General features: G+C 30.3%; 3 protein-coding genes across 5 annotated transcripts; all 3 read right to left on the minus strand.

Moving 5' to 3' along the window:
• Nucleotides 1-6654: 6654 nt before the first annotated feature.
• LOC115707460 (cysteine-rich receptor-like protein kinase 10) lies at nt 6655-9918 on the minus strand. 2 transcript variants are annotated; one of them, XM_030635433.2, is made up of 7 exons: nt 9040-9918; nt 8571-8690; nt 8298-8485; nt 7925-8135; nt 7573-7813; nt 7272-7422; nt 6655-7187 (listed from the first exon to the last, which is right to left on the minus strand). In XM_030635433.2, the coding sequence occupies exons 1-7, from the start codon at nt 9812-9814 to the stop codon at nt 6849-6851; spliced, it is 2025 nt and encodes a 674-aa protein (XP_030491293.2). In that variant the 5' UTR covers nt 9815-9918; the 3' UTR covers nt 6655-6848. The 2 variants fall into 2 exon arrangements, with proteins under 2 accessions (XP_030491293.2, XP_030491294.2); XM_030635434.2 differs by having other exon boundaries at nt 8298-8446; nt 9040-9909.
• Nucleotides 9919-12806: 2888 nt separating this feature from the next.
• On the minus strand, nt 12807-16212 carry LOC115707463 (cysteine-rich receptor-like protein kinase 26). The gene is made up of 7 exons (XM_061115244.1): nt 15145-16212; nt 14918-15046; nt 14405-14547; nt 14095-14305; nt 13710-13947; nt 13332-13485; nt 12807-13244 (listed from the first exon to the last, which is right to left on the minus strand). Exons 1-7 carry the CDS (start codon nt 15950-15952, stop codon nt 12942-12944), a joined length of 1986 nt encoding a protein of 661 aa, XP_060971227.1. The 5' UTR covers nt 15953-16212; the 3' UTR covers nt 12807-12941.
• A 3167-nt stretch (nt 16213-19379) lies between these two features.
• Nucleotides 19380-22688, minus strand: LOC115707461 (cysteine-rich receptor-like protein kinase 44). 2 transcript variants are annotated; one of them, XM_030635435.2, is made up of 7 exons: nt 21732-22684; nt 21517-21642; nt 21121-21260; nt 20511-20721; nt 20174-20411; nt 19920-20070; nt 19380-19816 (listed from the first exon to the last, which is right to left on the minus strand). In XM_030635435.2, the coding sequence occupies exons 1-7, from the start codon at nt 22561-22563 to the stop codon at nt 19523-19525; spliced, it is 1992 nt and encodes a 663-aa protein (XP_030491295.2). In that variant the 5' UTR covers nt 22564-22684; the 3' UTR covers nt 19380-19522. The 2 variants fall into 2 exon arrangements, 1 of the variants encoding a protein (XP_030491295.2); XR_009687769.1 differs by having other exon boundaries at nt 19746-19816; nt 19920-19987; nt 21732-22688.
• Between the last annotated feature and the right edge of the window lie 2586 nt (nt 22689-25274).

The raw sequence follows: 25274 nt of genomic DNA on the forward strand, positions 1-25274 counted from the left end.
ATTAGTGGATTGGGCCTTGCTTTTTGCAATTTTGCAATTTTAACACCTTTTGTATCTGATTTTCTCAAAAATGCCAATTTCCTAATTCAACCATTTAAATGCCAATTCTAACTATTTAATAACTATAAATAATTATTAAATAATATTGTCATTTATCATATTCATTAATTGAACCATACAAAGTATCATAATTAACAAATATGCCCCTATAAACTCTTTCTTTACAATTTCGCCCTTACTTAGTGAAAAATTCACAAATAGACATAGTCTAATTTGAGAATTATAATTGATTAATCAAAACCAATTACATGAGTCTTACAAGCAATATTATCTCAACTAGTGGGGGGACCATGGGTCTATATAACCGAGCTTCCAATAAGTAGATCAAGAATTTAACACTAAAATTCACTAACTTATTAATTCTTCGTTGAATCCACGCATAGAACTTAGAATTGCACTCTCAGTATATAGAATGCTCTATATGTTCCACCATATAGACACATCATTAGTTATCCATTGTTATAATCCTAATTTGATCAATGATCCTCTATATGAATGATCTACACTGTAAAGGGATTAAATTACGAATTTACACCCTACAATGTATTTATTCCTTAAAACACTTGACCCCGTATAAATGATATTTCAGCTTATGTGAAATGAGTACTCCACCATTTATGTTCGTTTGGTCAAGCTCGAAGGAGATCATCCTTTGCTTACTATTCGCCAGATAGAAGCTATAGATTCCATGTTTATGATAGCGCTCCCACTCAATTGCACTACCGTGTTCCCAAAATGTACGTATCACCCTGACCTAAAAGTAGGCTTAACTAACAAATCAAAGAACACGAATAGCCTTTCAAGATTGAGCCTAATCATATCTGGATTAAGATCATTTGATCTAGGATCAACTAGGCGATATTGACTTGAATAGATTTTACGGTAAGTTTAATTAAATCTAAGTCAAAGTTCAATATCGGTCCCTTCCGATGCATACTCCATGCATCCAACCTGAGCTTTACTTTAACCAATGTTCTGGAAAGAACATAGTATTTCTCCAAATACAAGTAAACTCTTGTTGTAGATTATCATATCAGTAAAACCCTATGTCTGATAAATCTAGGAAACTTTATTCACATAGTTATGTTTACTTTCCAATGTGTTGACGACACAATAAACAGGATCAAGTATGTGAAAAGGGTTTCAGATGAATTTATACATTATGTACATATAATCATGAAATAAATCATGTGAACCATGCAACATTAAATGTTATTTCTGATCTATATTAATAAACAAATCTGATTATATTGAAATGAGTTTTATTTAGGGCATAAAACCCTACAATATGTACTATTGTTCAATTTTCAAGATCAATTTTATGTGAAATGTTGCTCAATATAGACAATGACCACATGATATTTTTTTCCTTTTTTTTTGAAATTTTTTTTATTAAAAAAATTATTTTTTACCTAAAAAGTTATTAATTTATTTTGATGTGAGATCATGGTGGTGTCGTTTGGTTGTAGGTAGTGAAATAGAATGGAAATAAAAGGTAACAATATTTATTTCATTCTTTTGTTTTTGTAGTTGCATTTTAAAGTATTCAAATATCATTTTAATGAAATGACTTTTTTATATTTTGATGAAATGACTATTATATTTTGAAATGGAAAGAATAATGATCATTCTAATGCAAGATAAGAAATTTTTTTATTTTTTTTATCAATTTTGTAAATGCATTTTAAATTTGATTCTAAATAATTTCGATTCCTATTTCCGTTCTTATTACTGTTGTTATGTTTTTATTTCTTTCAACTAAATTTTAATGTTAAAGTTAATTATTGAAGTATTTTTTTTTATGTAAATGTGACAAATTTTATGTGGATAAATGAGACTAGAAAAAATAAAAAATAATATTTTAAGTTGTCCTTTTTTTTGTTAAAAAAAAACAACGAGTCTTAAAAGCATCACAAAAAGCCTTGCAATCGCTACATAAACAAATTCATAATTCTAGCATATATACTTACGTAAAAAATTCTAAAAACAAAATTATGTAGTTGTCATCAAACAATTATAGAAATTAACTGTCAGATAATGAATTACTTCACTTAATTATAAGAGATAAAAAGTAAAGTATAGTAATTAATAATAAACATGATTACCGATCGATTCAGAAAAAAACATGATTATCGATCGCCATATATAGCATAATAGCCTTGTCTGTATACATAAATCAAATTGATATAGAGTGGATAAGGATGGAGAGAATGGACATGTTATTATTATAATAGAACAAAAGAAGAAAAGAGCTACGAAAGTTCGTTTACGATCACTTTATGCACGTAATTGTCCTCCTACTTGTGTATTAATAATTATTGTTTCTTTTTGTTTGTTAAAAAAATAAGGAATTGCCTTTTATAATATTTTTTAGGAATTTTATTTTTACACTTTAAAATAGTTTTTTTTTCTATATTTTTTTTACGAAATTTTACGTAGAAACCCTTACTTTAACAAACTGAACAATCTAAATCGCAACCAAAAATCGTATAGCAACTTACATAGAAACTACAGGAGAAAACACTTTAAAAACCCACACATTAAATTTGAAAAAATAAAATAAAAAAAAAGTATATGAAATAATTTTCTTATTTACTTTTACAGTTAGAGTTATTTTAATAATTTTATAAATTTTTATGTGGATTTAAGTTGTTTTATTAATTATTATATACAAATTTGTATTACAATTTAAATTGTTCTATTAATTATTAGGTGATTTTTTTTTGGTAAAAATAATAAAAATAAACTCCTAAAATATAAAATATAATAACCCAAAATATATATATATTTATATATATTTGTCTTTTCATGGATAGGCCGAGGTGATTTTATGTAGGTGCAGTATTATTAATTAATCAGTAATTAGTTATTATTTACCTATCTAAGATAGGCCGAGGTGAATTTATAGAGGGGAAAATAGTAAGTAGTACATGATCAAAAGAAATTCAAATTAATTAGGTAAGTAAATACTTAAGTAACTATCTAAGTTTACAAAAATATTTAATTTTAATTTTTGATGGTAATAATATCTAAGTTATAATTTTAAAATTAGAAAATATATTTATTGTTAAGTGTTAAGTGAATGACCACATGCATGATAATTCTTAATTAGTCTAAGTTATTAACTTTTTATTTTTTATTTAAATTCATTTAAATATACTAAAAAAAATGACATGTAAATATTGAGTTGATTAAGTAATAGTTGGTGCTCTCACTTCGGTGCTCTCCCTCTGGTGCTCTTCCTTATTGAGTTGATATTTGGTATACACTATTTAAAGTATTAAAGAATATTTTGTTAATTAATAGAATATTTTGTTAAAGTTAACGTAGAAATTCAAAAATATCGTTAAACCAAAAATTTTGTTACATACCACATTTTATATAGAATAGAAATTATCATTAATTATTTTTAAAATTTTTAATTTATGAATGATCATTAATGTTATTTTACTTTTTATCCTAATTTACATATATTATTGTACATTAGAACATAATAGCATTGGTTCATATGGGCCAAATTTGATACAAATAATATATTTGATTCCAAATTTGATACAAGTAGTTAATTATATCAGTAGTAGAAGACAGACATTGATATGCATGTTGGGTTTAATTAGATCCACAGCATACTGGTCCACTACACAGTACTAACAACCATCCCAACTTTTTAACTTTAATTATATATTGAGGGGTCAATGTCCATCTTATCTCTAGTTGCCACATTATAAATTGTAATATAAGTTTATAATTAGGTATATGATCTTTTTGTACGTAAGAAAAGAAATATATTTTACTTAAAACATAAACAAAGACAATATAACAGACAAATCTACCTGGAAAATTAATATGTCTCCGGCTGACCATACCATTCAATACCAACAAGCTCAAAATAATCTATTATTATAAGGAGCGGCATATGTACTGTCCTTTTTACTTTTTTTTTTTTTGGCATATAAAAATGTATATTAGAAGCGAATATCAGTACGCTTAGATGGAGACATTTTTAATTAGTGCACTAAACTAAATGACAAATCTGGTATATCACAGACAATCTTATCTCCGACATTAATATATATGATTTGATGTTCTTTTCTTGGCAAGGAATTATAACTAAATTTATAAAAACATATTATATATATGTACCTGCAGTTGCATGATGATGTGGATATTAATTAGTTGCGGTTATAAATAAAATATCTATATAGATTGTCATGATCATTTCTCATTTTCTTTGATCAGCTAAAATTAAATTAAGTATATAGAGAGATATTATTGCGAGTAATAGTATAGCCCATCTACGCACATACATAGGGGTAATGACACTACAATTCATTAAGTGATCATTATATAATATCTCTATCCGTGCAGTTGGCACTTCGATCTTTTTCGGGCACAACTAAAATTAACGAATAAATAACAAGTAAAGTTGGGTTAATTTAATTGTATATTCAAAATAAACAAGTATGAGGCATAGACGATAGATATTTAGCTAACTGGCTCAAAAAGCCATCGGTGCTTTATTTATTGAAAAAGGTTAAAAGACACCTAAAGTCTTGTTCGATAACTATTTTGTTTTTTGTTTTTCTTTATTTACCTTAATAAAATTTTATAATTTGTTTTTAGTTTCTGATTAATTAAACAGAAAACTAATTTTTTTAAAATTACCGAACACTACCTAGGTTAATACTTATAATTTAAATATCGAGTCAAATATTTTTTATTATAATAAAAATTATAAATTTTTTTTTTAACTAATTATAAAAAGCCAATTTATTATGATACAAACACCTTGATATCTTAGCAACACTCTTGTTTATTTATTTTTAAATTCTTATTCAGTGCCTCATAACATATTTTTTTTTATTAAAAATACTAAAATATACTAGTAGTACTTAACACCTTCATAACATATGAAATTTTATATAATTTAATATTATAATTTTTAAATACAATTAATACATAATAATAATAATATATATATTTTTTTTATCTCACTTGAAATATTTATTATTACATGTCATTCAAGTTAAAATATTTGTGAAGGTACCGTTCAAATTTGAGTAGTCTCATATATGGTCAGTTTATTTATTAATTTTTTTTTTGATAAGTGTTTATTTATTAATTATTATTACTATTTTTAACATCAAGACTCATAATATCTGGAAGACTGAAACTTCCACTCAGAGCGAGGCAGCTACATTCACAAATAATTTTCATACAAAAAAGTGGCTGCCACGTGTGACTGAGTGATATATATTCTCCTTCCCACAACCTTGCCAGAACCTTCTTGATTATATAATAAATCAAAATTTCAATTATAAAATCATTTTGCAGATTCATTTTTCTTTTTTAAAATCCCACAAATAGTCATTTGACATTTTACAAATATAGATAATTTTTTGGTGTAAGTTGTGACTTATTAAATTTGGTTGATTTTATTAAAATATATATCAAAATTAATTCTATAATTATATATATATTTACTCTTAACACACTTTATAAATTATACTATTAATAAATTTATTAATAATTTTAAATGTTTATGTTTCTGAAAAGTGTATTGCTAGTGAGTGTATTACATGAGATAATGAGATATTATACTTTGTATAATTCAATATCAAATTGCAAATATTTTAATAGTATAACTATAAGTAATATTAATGTTGAAAAACCGCTAACTTAAAATAAGAAGTGTTATCTTATATATACTCTTAGATATAGTTTAAGGGGTTAAATAAAATGCTTTTTCTTGCACGTGCTTGGATTATATTGTTCAAGAGTACAGAAAGTAGTAAGAACAGGGTTTCATTTAATTAAAGAAAAGTTTCCTTAATTAATCAGTACTGATCTCAACTCAAGAATTCTTGTTAGTGATTCACACTTCTCCATTTCCTATTTTCAAACCTGTGGTTACATTAATTATTGGGCTTGGCGAAAGGAATAAGAAAGCAGACTAGCTATCTAGCTTACAAAACAAGAAGATAAATGTGGATCTTAAATATTTACTTAGATCCAATATCTTTGTCGTCACCAGTTTTAATCTCAAACAAACAGAGATGATTACTATATATATATCCCACAATGTAGGGCTGATTCATGTGATCCTATTATATTCGTGTTCAGCAAATTGGTGTGTTCAATTTTATATAGTGTCAAAAAATCTCAGCCTAAACTCGACCAATTGTGTTCTCACTAAACATCATCCTTTTGCCAGATTCCTCATCTTGAAAGGCAATCTCAACGTGTTCTTCTGAGACCCATTCGTTTGAGGGGACGTAGAGTTTGTTAGGAGTATTTTATGGTTTGTTATTAGTGTCTGATATGACTATTGTATTTTGGGATAAATCATTCTTAATTGTAATTACTTTAAACTCTTGATATCTCATTCTATAAAGAAAAGATTTTTGTGATTAAGCTAATTATCTTTTGTCGTTAGAAATTGTAGTCATAGTCAGGACGAGTGAGGTGCCATATTCATAGCTGAAAATTAAGTGGTCGTTGTTCGGCTCAAACCCTTTCTTATGTAAGGCCATTATCTAATTAAAAAGTATTGCTTCAAGAAAGGCATCCAAATAAATCTGTACTAATTAATTATGTCAGCAGCAGAGTTATAGCTTTTATTATTATTATTATTATTTAAATTTTTTTATCTTACAAAACTGTAGCTTTTATATAAACTCTATAATGTATTACACTCTGAATGTTCATTGTTAAAAAAGAAAAAAAGAGAAAAATAATGTACGAAGTAGCTTGTTCAAAAAAAGAAATAGAGGTAATGAGTTTATGAACTATGAAGTACTGTGGTCCGACCACTCTACAAACTTGCATGAAACACTTGTTGAAGCTTGGTCAGATGTCTGTAGTCCAGACACTGAAGTAGTTGAATATGGATCAGATAAGAAAAGTCTATTTGAAGAAAATGGAGGTTTCGATGGTGGTGGAAGGTGGACCGATTTGCTTCCAAGCATGAGAATTACTGAGGACATATTGGGCCTTTCTTTGGGGTCTTCTTGGACACATAATAATGCAATATGGATCCATCTAAGTGCTTCACTTGTTGGACACGCATCAACAATGTTTGGATCTATAATCTTCTCTCCTTTGCCCTCATTCCATTGTTGCCAAGCCTGCTCAATTTCATAGTTGATAAGTTCACTACAAGAAGAGTATAGTTCTTTCTGAAAGGATCATAAAATGGAATAGAAACTTACATAGGATGAAAGACTCTGGGAACGTTCTCGATCAAAGATGCCACTGCTCTTTTTTCCAGTTAGGAGTTCTAGCATTAAAACTCCAAAGCTGTAGACATCAGATTTTATTGAAAACAATCCCTCCATTGCATATTCTGGTGCCATATATCCGCTGTTGAAGAAAGTAAAATGCAGTTTAAATGCTACATGTAGCAGTAAAATTAAGTATGCTGCAGCCATAATTTATATCCCAAAGCCAAAATTTGTTAATTGCTTATACTAATCATTAAATCAAAGCTTGAGAATCGATGAAATGACTAACTATGTTCCAACGATTCTTTCAGTGCTAGCTTCAATTTGATTGCATCCAAAAATCCTAGCAGTGCCAAAGTCTGATATCTTTGGATTCATTTCATCATCTAACAGGACATTGCTTGCCTTCAAATCCCTATGAATGATTTTGAGCCGAGAATCCTCATGAAGATATAATAGGCCTCTCGCAATGCCATTAACAATGTTTGCACGTGTAGTCCAGTCCAGTACTTCTCTTGATTTTCTTGGATCTGCTTTCATTTGAAAATCAATCAAAGAAAAGAAAAGAAAAAACATATTTAGATAGTGATCGTTTGTGTGTTATATTTGATAAGCTAATAAAAACAGAGAAAGAAAATGACCAAAAAGGAAGGCATCAAGACTAGTATTGGCCAAATACTCATAGATAAGAAGTTTCTCATCTCCCTCCAAGCAGCATCCCAAGAGCCTCACAAGATTTTTGTGCTGAAGTTTTATTATTAACCTCACTTCAGTTTTGAATTCCTCTAGGCCTTGTCTCGATCTCATGGAAAGTCTTTTCACTGCAATTTCCTTTCCATCCATCAACTTTCCCTGTCATTTTATTACAATCAGTTATATGGTTGGATGATTTTTTCTTTCTTTTTTCTTATGAATTTTCTTTGTTTCATGCAAGGCCCGGCATTTTTCCCCAATCAATATTAAATAAGTAACTCATATAAAGCACTAAAAAGAACGTGAAAAAAGTGTTCTAACCTTATAAACTGGACCAAAACCACCTTCTCCAAGTTTGTTTGCATCAGAAAAGTTGTTTGTAGCAGCCATAATACTACTTAAATTGAAGTAATGCATTTCACCACTATGATCTTCATCAGTTCCATGAAACCCTCTCCCACTAAAACCGTCTGAATTTGGCAAAAGAATTCTTGTTGAATTATCCTTGTCTGGCAAGAAATCATATTAGGGGCTTAACAGTTTTGATTTTTATTTTTATTAAAAAAAAAAAGGCATAGGCGAACTGGAGTTTACCTCTATTTTTGTTTCTAATATATAAGCAATAGCATAAACCCAAAACAGCTGCAAATGCTGCAATGGAGGATACAGAGATAATTATTTTGTTTGTTGTTCCATTTCCTCCTTTTCCTGTGTCTGCACAATCATTGAACAAATTTAAGAATAAAAAAAAAAGAAACAGATGTCTGAAATAAATTACTGAAACACTGCCTACTCTTTCCTTTCTAGACATATTGTTTTTAAATTTGGTGTCTTTTTAAGAGAGAACAGAGATTCTGGCTCAGATACTTTCGAAATATTCAACTCATATTATGTGATTCAAATACTTCGTAAAGCACAATTTTTTCTACTCTTTATTTTCAAATTAGGATCAACTTAATGAATAGACCAAAGCAATACAGAATTTAATTATTAAAAAACTTGCAAATTGGAATTATTTAAACAATTTTTGTTTGCATCTAGTAAATGATTCTGTTTTGCTCACCTTTGTCACCAGGTTTCGGCTCTGGCGCTGAAGGTGGAGCTTGTGGGGGTAGCTCATAAAATGGATAGAGCTCATATCTTAGCTTGCAACTTGGTGCCAAAATCCGCCAGCCATTTTTACCAAGGCAAGAAGAATTCCTAATTTTCTCCATTAACTGCCCCAAGCAATGACTGCATTGTGCGGCATCGATGTCTCTAGTACACTGTACCAAACCGTATCTTTTTTCAGACTCATTATTATTTGGAGCAAAATTATTGGCCTTGAACATGGTATCCGAATTCGAAGCCTCGGTTATTATTGGATACATCAAAGAGAAAGCATCAACATCGGTTTGGGAAGTGTGGCCCTTAGTGTTGCATAGTCTTAAATTGGGAAGTATCTGCTCCTTTCCAAAGAAGTTTGTGCTAGAATATCGTACCATGCAGTGTTCGAACCATACGATTGCTGTTTTATTGGTTAAGCAATGGCTTTTCAATTCTTGAGTTGCGTTGATGACGCAGTTTTGACAAGCGTTAATAGACACATCACCTCGGCAGAGAAAAAGGCCATGTAACCCGTCGGATGATTCGTTGTAGAAGCTGTTGACAACCGCTTTAGAAGATAAAGTATCCAAAAGGATAGTGAGGTTTGATGAGAAACCAGGGTCTGATGTCTTATTTATTGGATCTGAACAAGAAGGGGGATAAAGTGGCTGGGAATTAGCCAAGTTAATGATGACAAAAATTGAGATAATGAAGGCCAAAACACTGCCACTGGGATTCTTGTACGGATACATAGCTATCAAATCATAACTTAATTCGGTTAGGACAAAGTTTCATGTCCATTGAACATAATATACTGTCATTTGAAAAAATGTAGCTTGCTTCTGTTGTTACGAAGGAAATGTGTTTATCCGATTTGACTTATTATAATATTAGAAAGTGATAAAATAGGTGACGGGAGCAACTTTCTTTGGTCAAAGAAGGTGGCTATAATGGCCTAGGTGAATCACTAAATAGATATCCAGTGGGAAAAATGGATTATACAACAAACGAATGGTGAATCTGTACTTAAAAAAAAGGATGCATCTAGAAAGAGAAGTGTAAATTAAAGAGAATATCATTGCTATAGTTTTTAATTGATGTTCATTTCGATGTCAGCAAATGGCTACAGAGTCTATATGTGGTGGTAACATAGCGTGCCCATGGTCAATTATGTCCTACTATGTGGTGAATTACACTAAGGTGGCGTTTGGTTGGAGGTAATGAAATGATATGGAAATGAAATAATTTTCATTATATTCCTTTGTTTGGTTGCATTTTAAAGTATTGGAATGACATTCCAATGGAATGCTCTTTCTACCATTTTGGTGGAATGGCTATTCCATTTTAAAAAGGAAGGAATGACCATTCCAATGTAACAAGAAAAAAAGATTAATAATTTTTTTATCAATTTTTTTTATGAATTTTAAATTTTATTCCATTCCATTCATATTCCTATTCTCATTCCCATTCCTATTCCTATATTTTCATTCCTTCCAACCAAACGCCTCCTAATGTATTGCTTCTAAATTCTAATAATAAAAGCTAGGAAAGGACTTGAGTCATCACCAAGGTCCTCTACCGTGCTTTTTTAATATTTATCTTGGTTTATCCTCAAATTTTGACCTACGTCTCATGAAGTTGTCCAAAGCCAAAAGGCCATGAGTTTGACTCATTCTGCAAAGCACTTCTATACCTGTTCAAGTTTTGAAATGTTAGAAGCTGCACCAAATTTTGTGACAGCGCCAACAATATATATATCTATTTTTTGACAACGTCAACAAATTTACTGGTGTTTCAACCAATAAAATCAACTGATCAATGTTTTCACGGGAACAATTCCAAGGGAGAAGGGTTTGTGTTTGAAACTGTTCACTCGTCCAGATCGGATCAAATGGTTTAAGGTTTTCAATGATTTCGTAATTTGACAATTTAGTGAAAGATGCCCAGGACACTTTTGGGAACGACATGTGGCACCCATTAAGCTAGAAAGTAAAGGGAATGGTCTGAGTGTGACTTTTTAGATGAGTAAACATTTCAATAAAAATTTTAATGAAATTAAACGTTTGAATGATACTTTACTTCCTTTCAAAAAGAAATTAGCATGAATATTCCAATTTGGAGAAAATGATAAAAACTTATTTTTTTTCTTTTTCAATGAAACTCATAGGCTAGAATTAGGTATTTTTTAGGTTGTATTTTAAAAATTTATTTTAGTCATATTTATTTTGTGTAGAATTATGTTTATTTTTTTTTTTCTTGTTTTAGATTTTATTGGTTAAATACATTATATGAGTTGAAATGAGAAAAATCATACTAAATAAGATGAATTTAATATTGATTTTGCAAGTGTAAGATACAATAGGTAAAAAATATTAAGTTTTGGATGCTTAACATGCTCCGTTTGTTATCGAAAATCAAGTCTAAAACTTCAAGTAAATTTTCAACTATGATGTGTTCACTTTCTGGAAGCATGTTATAAATAAAAGTTTTAAATCTTTCTTTAAGCTTTTCATAACATCTTGAATGGTCCGATTCCGAGATACATTGAAAGAGTTATGACCAAAATACAATCAGTCATCACAGTAAGCTTTCAGAGTGATCAAGAAAATGCTCCTCGTAGCGCCCCTTTGCGCGATTCTCTACCCAAAGTGTCATTTAGGGGCATTTTTGTCCCAAAATGAGGAAAAATTAGGTTTTTAATCTTTTGAGACTAAGAGGAAACTGACTTTGGATCAGATTGGAAAGGTAGAGACTAGATCGAGGAGACAAATCTAGAGTTTTTTTTCTTCATATTTTCTCTTGAATTTTATGTTTTTCTTTGATTATTTTTGTTTTATATTAAATAGCATGAACTGTAGATTATTTTTTTTAAGATTGTTATGTGAATCACTTGAATTTCTTTTATGGATTAATTAATGTAGATATTTATTTTTTTTTCATCTCTTATTTGAATTCAATACAATATGATTTATTTTACAATTATTGATTGATCACCTATAATTGTTATCTATGAATTCGAAATAAAATTCTGAAAATTAAAACTTGAATATGCTTTGATTGTTATGGATGCAAATTAATTTTGGACGAAAGTATGTAGATTACTTGTAGATATTGTGGACAATGTCCCACATAGAATAAATGGTAGAGAATTGAGCCATATATAAGAACATGGGTTACTCCACTCATAGCCAATTGGTTTTGAGATGGAACCTCATGATTCTCAACATGGTATCAGAGCCATTTCCCTTGCGGGCAAGTGATCATATCCGATTCGCACCTATACAGATAGTGACCATGTCCACTCTGATACGGTTCAAGATTGATGGGCAAAAAATAGCCATACTCCACTCATAGCCAATTGGTTTTGAGATGGAACCCCATGATTCTCAACAGTAGATTTTGTGAGTTACTAACTTACTATGCTTATTGTTTTTTTTTTTTTTTTTTGGCGATTAAACTTTGCTATAAAAATATGTGGAGTTTTCATATAGAATGAGTTTATAAGTCTTAACCAGATTATGAATTACTAAATTCAACTTGAAAATTGAATAGTACGAAGAAAAATTAGGTAATTACATTAAAAAATAAAACAAATTTCTTAAATCATTGAATTTTTGTTTTACTTTATTTATTTTTCTCAAACTTTATATTTGATTAAATAGAATTTTTTTTAATTAATTGGTAATTAATAATTAGTTTTTTGGTATGATACTTAATCTTATTAAGATTTATTACAAATTGTGATTGTATGACTTGCATAGCCATTTAATTTTCGCAACAGAAACAAACTTAGAAAATTATAAATTCAATGACAACAAATTAATATAAAGCATGTGTTGTAACTGTCAGTGAATCATACTGTATCTTCAACAAAGCAGACTAGCGAGGAGAAATTTCTGTGATTGATGCTTCATTCACAGATTCTCTCTGAGGCAGCTGATTGTGGTTCACACCTCCCGTGTTACTATGCATATAGAAAGCTGGCTGTGAGGGTACTGGGAGAGAAACAGAGTTGCTATTTAACATGAGAACAATATTATTCATGGTTGGTCTGTCAACTAAATTTGTTTGGACACACAATAGTCCTATGTGAATACATCTCATTATTTCACTTCCTCGTCTACCTCTCATCACTGGATCTATTATTTTTGTAGCATTTCCTTCCCTCCAATGTCTCCATGTCTGTAAGTTGTAACAACAATATTGATATTAATTTATAAATATATATAGGTAGTGTAGTACTCTTGATTCTTGGTAAATGGTACTTACATAAGTTAAAAGGTTTTCTGTACGCTCATGCTGTCCTTCAAGGACACAATTTTTCTGTCCGCTTATTATTTCTAAAATCAATACTCCGAAACTAAATATATCAGATTTGACTGAATATTGTCCATGCATCACATATTCAGGGGCCATATATCCACTGAAACACAAAAGTTTAGTAATTAGTATGAGTATAATTTTTTAATAAATAAAAAAAAAATCTATAGTTTTGCTAATTACTTAATTGCATCAAAACTTTAAGATTTAAGAAATTAATAGCTTTGCAATACACAATATGCTATTAGAAGGAAACTAATATAATAAGATGCATTATTAGTAAAAAAAAAAAAACAATAAATAACATTATTAGCTAGTTTTACTTACTATGTTCCGACTATTCGACTGGTACTGTCTTGAGTTTGATCAACAACAAAATGCCTTGCAGTTCCAAAATCAGATATCTTAGGATGCATTTCTTCATCTAAAAGGATGTTACTAGCTTTTAGATCTCGATGGATAATTTTCAAACGGGAATCTTCATGAAGGTAAAGAAGTCCTCGAGCCACACCTCCTATTATTTTGTAACGCCTATCCCAATCCAAATTCTCACGCTTCGTTGGATCTGCATATTCATATGTACAAGTATATGAATTTGCCAAGCATTAAACTTTAAATGAATTGTATAATTATATAATGTACATATTTTTACTTATTTCTTGATTTAATTATATTTTGGAGCACACTAATTATCATAGGAATGCAAGGTTACCAAATATGAAATGATCAAGACGTCCGTTTTTGACAAACTCATAGACAAGAAGCCTTTCCCTTGATTCCAAGCTGAAACCGAGAAGCCTAACAAGATTGCGGTGTTGCAGCTTGGCAACTAGCATTACCTCGTTCTTGAAATCAACATCACATTGGGCTGATTCTCCTGTCAATTTTTTCACTGCTATGTCTTGTCCATTACTAAATCTACCCTGAAAACACATTAATAGCAAAATTAACATTTATTGGAATGAATTGCCCGGATTTAAAAACTACTTATATATTATATATATACTTCCATTAATTCTTACTTTGTAAACAACACCAAATCCACCCTTTCCAAGTTCCTTGGAGAAATTGCCTGTAGCAAGTTTGATAGTCTCATAATCGTACTGCAAGGATTCCACACTGACTTCTTCCATACGTTCGTTTGAGATCAGGGGATGCTTATTAGCTTGAACAACACAAATTGATAAAATAATTCAATCATACAGCCTACAGCCATGAATAGTTTAATTTATCGACTGACTTATGATCAGTGCATCTGAATTGCCTGAAGTTTTATTACGTGATCACTACTTTTCCATAGAATATATAATTATATATATTTTCGAAAGTAGTGCATATACACCTACACCACTGGATCTTTAGTTTTCAATGCTTAATTTTTATTTTCTACTAAAAGCATCTAGTTAACTAAGAATTAAGTATTTAGTTACTAGATAAATTTTGAAAACTAGGCTTTTTGTAAAATGAAAAAGACTGAAGGAAGATAAATATATACATATATATGTGTATGTATTTCTCATGATCAAAATACTTACTCTGAGCCATTAATGTTTTTGCGTTCCTCTTTCTTAAACACACAAAAATGGACATGATTATCCCCAACGCAACAGTAGACGCAAAAACAATAACGACGATTACCGTTGCTGATGATTCCTTCTTCCTTCCTGCAACAATCGAGTAATTGATGATACAACAATATATATGATAAAGAATAATAATTATAAAAAGAAAGTAAGATTGATTATGTTCTGATCTTGTTTACCTGGTACAGTTAATGGCGGAGGAGGTGGTGGTTGTGGCATTGGGGATGGTGGCGGAGCTTGAGTGACATTAGAAATATCATAGAAGAGGTAATCTTCATATCTATGTCTACAACTAGTGCCGAGTACTACTCCCCCTTTTTTCAAGTTACAACACCCCGGCAAATTCCCAAATGAATCATCCAAACAATTATTGCAGTCGATCTTGGACAAGTCAGGTGAGCATTGCACAAGCCCATATATGGTTTTAAACCCTGCAGATTTTATACTGTCTAAAGCAAATTTTTTAAGAGAGCCACCAGCCATAGCTCGACTTTTCAGATTATCTAATAAGCTTCTAAGATCTTTGAAATACGCCTCTACGGTATCGGGGTCGGATGACGCGTTCTGAGTGTTATATAGTATAACTCTTGGAAAACTTTCCATGAACCCAAACAAGGAGCGGTTAGAGTAGCGCAACATACAATTATTGTGCCATAGGACTACCTCCTTCTGGTATGGGCAGAGCTGTTGGACAAGATGTGTAGACTCGTTAAGACATCTTTGGCAGGAGTCGGGCATGGCGTCCCCGTCGCATAGCGCCATTGCAAAAACTTGGTCGTCGGCGTTTCCGTAAGAGAGATTATAAAAGCCGTAGCCATTGTTGTTTTGGGAGTTGGGAAGGGTGGAGAGGAGGTGATTGAGATTGTCGTGGTAGGTACTGTTAAGGGTGTAGTTACCTTTGTCAATACAGTAGTAGTTCTCCGCTGTGGCTTGTTGAGCAACTACCATGAAGATTGAACAAACTAGTGGAAAAAATATTGATATCATTTCCTAAGTATATGCTTCTACGATCTTTGAGAAGGGTTTTATTAAAGAGAAATAAACACGAAAATTACTAAGTATATCAACAGACTGCGCTTTCAAAAAAAATAAAATAAAAAAATCATCTGCACCATTATTCATTCTTCTTGTTCAAAAGACATTTCAAATAATAAATACAAGTCTTCACAAAAAATTAATTTTCCTTAGGCGTTTGGTTCACGTCCATCAAATGTCCAACCCAAACAATGGAGTATATGTGGTCCGGTCCGCAACGACGCAGGACTTTCGTATATATTTATTTTTAGTAAAGCAAACTTTCATTAAAATTAAGAAGAATAGGCTTTAAAAACCAAAGTTTGTAGTGTGCCACTTCGCCAACAGAAAAGGACTTAAAATCACTGTAGTGTTGTTGAAAACACTGCGATAGTACACCCAATTAAAATCAATATATATCATCTTATAGACCAAGCTCTATAGCTACTATTATTACCGAATATATTCTTATTTCTTAGAAAAATTAAAATTCAATTTTACTTTATTTCAAAAATTTAAGAACAAAAATTAACACACACCCAAAATAATTCTTTTTATTATATAAGCCTCCTTTATCTTCACTATATTAAACATCATATTTATATAATCATTTTACTATTATATATAAATTTATATAAAAATATATTATATATTATAGAGGGCTTCGCCTTCTATGGCGCACCAAAAAAAAAAAATGCACAAATACACTCCATTTATATATTTTTGATAGGGTTTTGTTTATTAATATACATATAAAAAAACTATAATGTATCCGTTAAAGGGGATGTACTAATGGATTAGTATATATTTATTACCATGTTTCACCTTTTGGGCTCTGTTTACATTAGAATGGCTCAGGGAACAAGAAGCGCAACTTATAAAGTTTGCTATATTTCCACATAACCTAGGAAATGGAAAAACTTTTTGATTTGTTGGTACTTTTTGAAAGGGAAATTTGATTTTCTATACTTAAAAATGTTCAAATTTTTTTTTTTGAACCAATACATTTTACACTATGAAAAATATGACTCTTTTTTCAAAACTCCAAAAATACCCCCCTCTATCTACTTTGTCTCTCTCTCGGACCGAATAAAAAAAAAAAAAAACATATGGTTCGATGGTCGGACCACATGGTCCGATGGGGTCCGACCAATCGGACCCCATCGGACCATGTGGTCCGACCATCGGACCATGTCCATCTCTCTCTTCGTTTTCCTCAAATTGAAACAAAAAAAAAAGAGAAAAAAAGTCCTATTGCTTTCTCCCACACAAAGTACAGTGGTGTGCATGCAAATCCAAATGTAATAAACTGCATTCATACCCAAGCCAATAATTTATACATATTATTAGTATTCTTTCATTTTCAATGCATCTAATTAATGTGTTAATTTATGTAATAATATATGTACCTGGTGGATAAGCATTAATGTGACAGCCAAAGGGGTTTTTGGGAGAAGGGCCAAAGCGTTGGAGCATTAATGTGACAGCCAAAGGGGTTTTTGGTATCAGATTGGACCACCACGCACGATTGTGTTTTTTTTTTTTTTTTTTTTTTCAGTTTGAGGAAAACAAAGAGACGCTGGTCCGATGGTCGGACCACATGGTCCGATGGGACCCCATCGGACCATGTGGTCCGACCATCGGACCTCTGGTCTTTTTTTTTTTTTCCCCAGTTTGAGAGAGAGGAAGAGAGAGAGAGAGGGGCTGGGTTCGAGAGAAGGGGCTGGGTCGTGCGTGGTTCGGACGGTGGTGCGTAGTCGGGGTGGTGGGTAGTCGTCGGTGGCCGGGCGTGGTGGTCGGAATGAGGCAGCCATGGGAGAGAGAGGTTCGGGATGAGGCATCCATGGCTGATTTCATTTTTTGATTTTTTTCAAATGGGAGGGGTATTTGTGGGATATGGGAAATGTGGTCATATATTACCAATATTATTAAGTATGTATTTAGGGAAAAAATTTTAAGATTTTCTAAGTATAGAAAATCAAATTTCCCTTTTGAAAACTAATTTTAAAAAGATTGTGAGTTTTAAGTTTAAAAATTGTTTTTAAATTATTGAAATTAAAAATTTTCTAAATATTCACTCACTTTTTTATTTTGAAATTTTCAACTAATTACAAATTTAATATTTAAATTCATAAACATTAAATCACACTATAATTAATCACATTTTTAAAAACAATTTATTACATATAAAATTTAATTTTTGTTTCCAAATTATTTTTTTAGAAAATACAGTTTTCCAAATCACATTGCAAAAGAATTTTTTAAAATTAAAACATCTTTAATTTTTTTTTTATATTTTATTAACTAAAGAGTAACTAAAAGACGAACAAAATTTATTTCACCAATTACTTTCTGAAGTTATTATAAAGTAATTTATTATTTATTTAAAAGTTACTATAATTTTGATAAGTAACCAACTGTGTTTTTTTTTTTTTTGGAATAAGAAGAGGATATATTATTAGCACTATGAACAAAATTACAACCTAACTCTTCAACACCAATACGAATACAAACCCACCCTCAATCAAAACAATTGATTAAACCAATTAATGTCTATACCACTTTTTCCATAGACCCCTGTATACATCAATCTGATATATACGTCAAATTTAGTATTCTGTGTAGTATGATGGACTATCCACACTTTCCTTTCCCAAAAAGCCACATTTCTAACTCTTCAAATTGTGTAAATCACAGCCATGTATGCACCTTTCTTGAGCTTGCTCAACCGGCTTCTCTTAACCCACAGAAGGAGACCTTCTATTGACAACTGCCTGGTATGGATGTTCAGCCAATTTGTGATGAAATCCAAACACAACCTGTTGTAAGAACAAGCAAAGAGCAGATGAGTATGATCTTCATCATCCTGACCACACAAAAAGCACCTGGAGTCTTCCATGGTTATTCCAAAATGAATTAGTCTGCCTTTCGTTTTGAGATGCTGAAGCAAACGATCAGCCAAACAAAAAAATCTATGCTTTGGAACACAGTTTTTATTCCACAACTCAGCAAAGCAAAATTTGTTTCCTTCAGCAAAAGAGATATCGTGATAAACACCACCAATGGAATAATGGCTCTTTTCTAACTCTGCTTTTGAAATCTGCATTAAAAGTCTGTCCTTTATCTTGACAATTTGCTTTCAGTACCAGCTACTATCATTGTGAATACTCCCATTAATCTTGGTCTTTTATGTAGAAGGAGTGCACCCATTTAATCCAAAGGCTATCTTTTTAATAGCTATAGCCACACATGTTTTCCTATGGGCCACATTCCATTGAATTATCATGAATTTTTTTCCCAGTTATTTTAAGATATATTAATAGATTAATTTATATAAAAAAAAAATATCTATAAAATGCTAACAAAATCAAAATTTAAAATGGATCAACCAAAAACTATATCCATAAATAATGTTATTTTTCATAACAAATGGTATCTTTTGTTATTACCATGAGTGCAAACAATAATCCTTACAAAATTTTACTTCCATACATGATTAGGTACAACCACTCCCATTTTGGAAGTAAAAAATTATCACAAATATTATCGAGGAAAAGGTTCAGTACTTGAAGCTTCATTAATAGATTCGCCTTTTGAATGATTTGATGATTTAGTGTTGTTACGCATAAAGAATGCCGGCTCAGAGGGCAGTGGAAGAGAAAGAGAGTTACTGTTTAGCATGAGCACAATAGCATTCATAGTTGGTCGATTTTCTATATTTTCTTGGACAGACAATAGTCCTATATGAATGCATCTCATTACATCAGATGCTGACCCAACTCTCATTAATGGATCAACCATTTTTGAAGTGTTTCCTTCTCTCCATATTCTCCACGTCTGCACACCAAAAATAATATAAATAATGTTATATTCCTAATAATGATATTATAGATTAATTTGTGTACAACTCTTGAGTACTCTTATTATAAATTGTACTTACGTAGCTTAAAAGGTCTTCTACATACTCGCCTTGACGGAAAGAACTATTTTTCTGACCGCTTACTATTTCTAAAATTAAAACACCAAAATTGAATACATCAGATTTGACTGAAAAATGTCCACGAAAAATATATTCCGGAGCCATGTATCCACTGTAAAAATTAAAAATTAATAATCAAAGTTAGTATATATATCAAGTATAATATATATAGTACTCTATTAATTCTCTAGTTGTAGAGATTAATGTGTACTTACTATGTTCCCACTATATGTTTTGTCTTGCCTTGGGTTTGATCCACTACAAAATGTCTTGCCATTCCAAAGTCTGCAATTTTAGGATTCATGTCTTCATCTAGCAAGATATTACTAGCTTTGAGATCTCGATGGATAATTTTTAAACGAGAATCTTCATGAAGGTAAAGAAGTCCTCGAGCTACGCCTCCTATTATTTTGTAACGTCTATCCCAATCCAAAGTGACTCGGTTTCTTGGATCTAAATACATATTCATGCAAGTTTATGATTAATTTAGTTAAAGAATTAAGAAAATATATTCATCAAGATTCTGTTTTAAAAAGAGCAATGTCACCGTACCAAATATAAAATGATCAAGGCTTGCGTTTTGCACAAACTCATAGACAAGAAGCCTTTCACTTGCTTCCAAGCTGAAACCGAGAAGTCTAACAAGATTGCGGTGTTGAAGCTTGGCAACTAGCATTACCTCATTCTTGAATTCTGCATCTCCTTGGCTTGAATCCCTCGACAACCGTTTTACGGCTATGTCTTGTCCATTGGGAAATCTCCCCTGAATTACACCACAGAAAATTTTACGTGTGAGATCAATTTAATGTTGGGAATTTATTTATTTGGGACCACATTAATTATAGATAAAAAATGTGTGTTAGGTTATCGTATAAATAAGTCAAAGAGATGTAATCTATTTTGAAATAAAATTTATAACTTAGCATAATTGTCATTAATTATTAATAAGTAAATATATTTCCCTATTTTACATGGTAACATTTCATACTCCCTATCATCATAAGACAATAAAGCTTGAAAGAATTTTTAATGTAAAGTTGAATGATCATATCATTCTAAAATTGATTTTATGAACGGTATGCTTTTATTAATATTTGATTTTATTGATTGATTCTCATCAATTAATTAGAGTTAAATTTAAATTTTGTACTTGAATTTTTACCTTATAAACTGCACCAAAACCACCTTGTCCAAGCTTATTATCCTCAGAAAACTGATCCGTGGCAACATTAATGGTTTCAAAATCGTACTGCAACGACTCCGCACTTTCAATTTCATCAACTGGTTCGTATATTTTCAGAGCTTGAGCATCACAAACATTTAATAAGTTATATACTTCATGAAAATATATCATAAACCTTTTCACAAATTTAATAAATTAGCTCTGTCATTCTTTTAATTAGCTTATACAATAGGTGTAACAAAATCTTAGATCTGTTGTTATTGGGTTGACATCGCTATAGAGTTTTTAAAAGTAATTATGTTCCAAAACAGAGGACAAAATATAGGTGAAGCCTTTTTCAAACTAATAAGAGAAATTAATAATGTCTCAACCAACCTTGAACTTTGTTCTTTGATTTCCTTAATCTTAAACACACGGCGAGGAAGATGATTAGTACCACAGCTGAAAGTGTGGCCACAACAGCAATAATGATATTTCTAGTCTTGTCACTACTCTTTTGTCCTGCAAATTAAACAGTAATATTTGCTCTATTAACTATAACTCAAAATATAACACTATATAAGTACCAAGTCCTTTCAAGGCTTCATTACCTTCTGTATCATTGTTCATGGTGTTATTAGTCGGCCATGTCGTTAGTTCTGGGGATGGAGGCGGCGCGTTATTTGGAGATACATAAAACAAGTATTTCTCATACCTTACACTACAACTCGGGACAATAATTCTGGCTCCTACTTTCCCAGAACAACATCTCGGAATTTGACCGTACACGATATTCAAACAATTGATACATTGTTGCTCGGACAAGTCTGGGGTGCACTGTACGAGTGCGTAAATGGTTAAAAACCCTGGAGCCTTCGCATTTCCGGCGGCGTACTTACGAAGATAGCCTCCAGAAGCGGCTTCGCTTTTCAAACCATCTAATAAAGTGCTAAGATTATCAAAATGCTCTTTAACGTTAGAAGACGACACGTTTTTGTTGTTGAACAAAGCGTAACTTGGGGTAATCTCTGGACTTCCCAACAAGGACCTATTCGAGTAACGTAACATGCAGTGTTCGTACACACATAATGCCTCCTTCTGGTTCGGGCAGATGTCTTTGAGCAGTTGCGTGGAGTTGTTGAGGCAACTCCGGCAGAAATCGGGTGTGATGTCTCCGCGGCAGAGTCCAACTGCGTAAACTTGGTCTGAGCCTTTGCCGTAGGAGAGATTGTAAAAGCCGTAACCGTTGTCGTTTTGGGATGTGGGAAGTGTGGTGAGGAGGCGATTGAGGTTTGCTTGGTAGGTACTATTGAGGGTGTAGTTACCTTTGCTGTTTTGACAAGAACGGTATACGAATCTTGACGGTTGGGCTGTGGCTTGTTGAGCAACTAGAAGGAATATATTACACACAAGAACAGAGATCAGTAAAGACATTATCGCCATGTGTAGCGTTTTTATTGGTCTGGTCGATATGTCTTGCTGTAGTAAATGAAGCCTGTACTAAAAGTTTCCAACTTGAGATTCATAGAGTTTATTTTATTAGCTTAATTATATAAATAATTATCTGTAAATTACGGACTCTCTTTTCCTGGTACTTGCATTTCTCATTATTTTAGTGATCTATTTTCAATTGATAAAATTAAAATTAAATCACAATATATATATTTCATAATATGTCAAACTTGAAAATTGATAAAATTAGTAGAATAAAATATTGTTCTTACTATTATATATTTGAACACGGTGCCGGGTTGACTTAGTTTTGAGTAACAATGAATCAATGATATATATTTTGACTGATTGGAATGGAACGGGGATATTACTTTGAAAGTTGCTTAATATGTAGCTTTTTTTTATATATATAATTTATTTTTGAAGATATATTATGATAGTACGAGAGATTGTGACGGGAGTATATTTATAAAATTATAATGACAAACTTTTTTTTTAAAGGATCAATTGAAGAACTTTGAATAATAATTGAAATGAAATGAAATAAACAAAGACATAACAATATCTTATCTTATTGTGAAATTAAATTAAATAACTTTTTCCTTTAAATAAGTTAACTTAAACAATTTTAAGTTTATATAATTATAAAATTTAAACTCATTAAAAATTCAAAACATATATGCTATAATTATTTTAAGAGGATTTTTAATTATTTGCATCTAATTAAAAATTTATAAATGCACTCCATTTCAATAATTTTTATTTTGTATAAAATATATATCTTTAATTAATACTACTTTTTTTTTCTTCCTTCTCATATTTTAAAATAATGCTCATATAAAATAAAAACAAAATATATTTTAAAGATTAAGAAAATAATTTTTTTTACATTTTTACATTTTTGTCATAAAAGAATATGAAAATAAAATTAATAAGTATTATCATTAATTGAAGAAAATGTGAAAATAATTCAAAAAATATTAAAAGTAATTTTTTAAAAATAATTTAAATTTATTTTTTTAATATGGAATGTATTTATAATTTTGTGTCGTGGAATTAATAAAACTTTTTTTTTGTTAATTAGGTTTATCTCCTTTATTTTCTATTATATTTTCTGTTCTAAATTTTCACAGTGTTCTTTGGACACCTTCCCACAAAGATCTTATTTCCAATAAAAATAGTGTCGATTCTTAAATAGTGCTAACAAAAAAATGGTCAAAAAATAGAGTTATCTATTTTTTTTTTTTTGTTAAACTAATACAATTATAGTGTTTATGATTGGAGTTACTCTTAGAAGGGGAATATTAAACAATAAAAACTTAATTTGAAGAGGATTATTATTAAAAAACTGACAAAAGAAAAAATTGGATTGATGACCTACTTTGAGTAATAAATAATTAATTGTTAGTGTAATAATATTCAGCAAGTGATTACTTAACTTTACATAAAATTATAGGAGCTCCCGATATTTTTATTTTATCTTTTAAAATATAACATTATTTTTTTATTTTATCTCAAATTTTATATAACACTGTATATTAACGTCTCTAAAGTATAATTAATCCAGTTATTATTTTTAGTAACTTTACTATAATTAAGTAAATTATTAGTATATAGGAATCAAGGAAGCCTTGAGTTGGATAAAAGTAAAAATTGGATAGATGTAGTTGTGGAAACTGATTATCTTAATGATGTATGAACGATATCAATTCTAATAAGGCTATGGTTTCTTTATATATGGTATTGTTATTCAAAATTGTAAGGCACACTTATTAGAACCTTCTTTAATTTTAATTTCTTTTGTAAGCAATCCGTGAATAAAGTTGCTTATGTGTTATGTTCATCTAATTGATTGTACTTTTAGAGTTGGACTTCTTTGCCAGCTGAAATTTTATCCTTAATTTAGAATAATGACATAAATTAATGAAATTTCTTCTTTATAGCATTAACAATACCACTATAATCCTATTTTTTTTTTTTCAAATTTAATATATTTTATTTATTTAAAATATATAATATTAATATTTTAACTATATATCCACATATAAAAAAATAAGTGTTAAAATCTAAAATATATCTAGAATAATGAAAATATCTACTCTAAGAGGGGTGTGTCGACTTAGTGCCACCCGTGACATACGTTCTCAAATTTCTCCGGAAGAAGACGAAGTCATGGAAGAAAAAGAAAAAGAGAAGCAATGCACGAGTTATGGACCACCACGTTAAATTTAGTCAGTGTGAAGCCTATATTTATAATTTTACAAGTATTCTTATTAAATACTAGTGGTATTCAAGATAGATTGTTTAACAATATTTTTTAAATGTTATTTTATTAAATTATATAAAATTCAATATTAAAATTATCTTAATAGCTATTGATATAACATCAACTGTTAAGTACTAATAATAACGTCTTTTACTATTTCTTTAATTTTATTAAGTCAAACAACCAAATATGGTAACATTTGTCGTTATTAATAGACCCTCCTCTAACTATCGGCATACGGAAATACTTTGAAAAGTCATGATTCGACCAAAATTATTGATATTAATGATATATGATATCTTTGTAAAAAAAAATACGAGTGACTATTCAATGGTTATATTTTTGTTGTACTTATATTTTTTTTTAACCTGTAATAGCAGGTTACTAATAGGTAGACTTTCCTTTTTTAGATTTAATTAATTATAATTAACTATTT

This window comes from Cannabis sativa, chromosome 1 (genome assembly GCF_029168945.1).
Source record: "Cannabis sativa cultivar Pink pepper isolate KNU-18-1 chromosome 1, ASM2916894v1, whole genome shotgun sequence".
Taxonomy (NCBI): domain Eukaryota; kingdom Viridiplantae; phylum Streptophyta; class Magnoliopsida; order Rosales; family Cannabaceae; genus Cannabis; species Cannabis sativa.